The sequence below is a fragment of the Dipodomys ordii genome, unplaced genomic scaffold (assembly GCF_000151885.1).
Source record: "Dipodomys ordii isolate 6190 unplaced genomic scaffold, Dord_2.0 Scaffold113, whole genome shotgun sequence".
In the NCBI taxonomy this organism is placed as follows: domain Eukaryota; kingdom Metazoa; phylum Chordata; class Mammalia; order Rodentia; family Heteromyidae; genus Dipodomys; species Dipodomys ordii.
Genome location: NW_012267329.1, coordinates 3,426,739 through 3,427,970, shown reverse-complemented (window position 1 = coordinate 3,427,970; position 1,232 = coordinate 3,426,739). Strand labels below are relative to the sequence as shown.

The 1,232-nt window shown below is 39.4% G+C and overlaps 1 protein-coding gene across 1 annotated transcript in view; it reads left to right on the top strand.

Moving 5' to 3' along the window:
• The window catches only part of Ipo7 (importin 7), a 71,482-nt gene that overhangs the window by 59,509 nt on the left and 10,741 nt on the right, over positions 1-1,232 (top strand). Inside the window, exon 19 of the mRNA XM_013028777.1 lies at positions 355-452. Within this exon, the coding sequence (XP_012884231.1) occupies positions 355-452 (98 nt within the window). The remainder of the gene's footprint in view (positions 1-354; positions 453-1,232) is intronic.

Genomic DNA, 1,232 nt, shown 5'->3' with positions numbered 1-1,232 from the left:
TCAAAGCCAGCCCGGGCAGGAAAGACCATGAGACTCCTATCTCCAATAAACCACCAGAAAACCGGAAGTGGCACTGTAGCTCAAGTGGTAGAGCGCTCCCCTTGAGCTGGAGAGCTGAGGGACAGCGCCCAGGCCCAGAGTTCAAGCCCCACGACCGACAAAAAAAAAAAAATACACTCCATAACTATTCCATATAAATGTATTTATAACTCAATACTAAATACAAAGGAGTTTAATTAATGTTGAGTTAAAAACTGAGTGACAAATTATAGGCTTGCCTTTCCCTTGGAGGTTTTTTTCCCATATGCAAACAATTTTGTAAAGATATATAATCATTGCTTTTTATTAATACAGACATGATGCCTCTTCTACATAATTATGTAACAGTTGATACAGACACACTTCTTTCTGATACCAAGTATCTTGAGATGATATACAGTATGTGTAAAAAGGTAAGTCGTTTTCAGATGTCAGATTTTGAGTTGCTATTAGAACATTATGACGATACATGGAATACCACATTGTGACAAACATATCAATCGTGGGTATAACAGAATTAAAGGCTTAACAACTTATTAACCTATTCAAATGTTTAACTTCAGGAGAGTAGGGGGAATGGGAAAAAGGTGAAAGAAACGAAGCAGTGCAGCTCATTGGACCCAAAAGAAAGTGAAAGAGATGGGAGGGTGGGACTGGGAGAAAATTGGAAAACAGAAGACACTATAAGAAAGGAAATGTATTCATTACCTGACCCATGTAATTGTAATCACTCTGTATATCACCCTTATAATAACAATATTGTAAATTAATTATTAAAAAATATCCAAAAAACTGTAGAGGGCTAGGGAATGTAGCTCAGTGGTACAGCATTTGCCTTCCATGTGAAGGCCTGTGTTCAAGGGAAGGAAGAAGAAGGGAAGGGTAGATGGGTGTATGGACCATAGACAAAATAAACAGTTAAAACGAAGAAAAGAAACATTTTTGAAGCTGGGTACTGTGGCTTAAGCCTATAATCCTAGCTACTCAGGAGGCTGAGCTCTGAGGATGGTGGTTATAGAAGCCAGCTTGGGCGGGAAAGTCCCTAAGACTCTTACTTCCATTTAGCCACCACAAAACCAGAAGTAGAGCTGGAGCTCAAAGTGGTAGAGCACAAGCACTAAGCAAATAGAGCTCAGGGACAGTGCCCAACTTTCAGATTCAAGCCCTGAGTGACACAAACGGAAAAAAAAAAT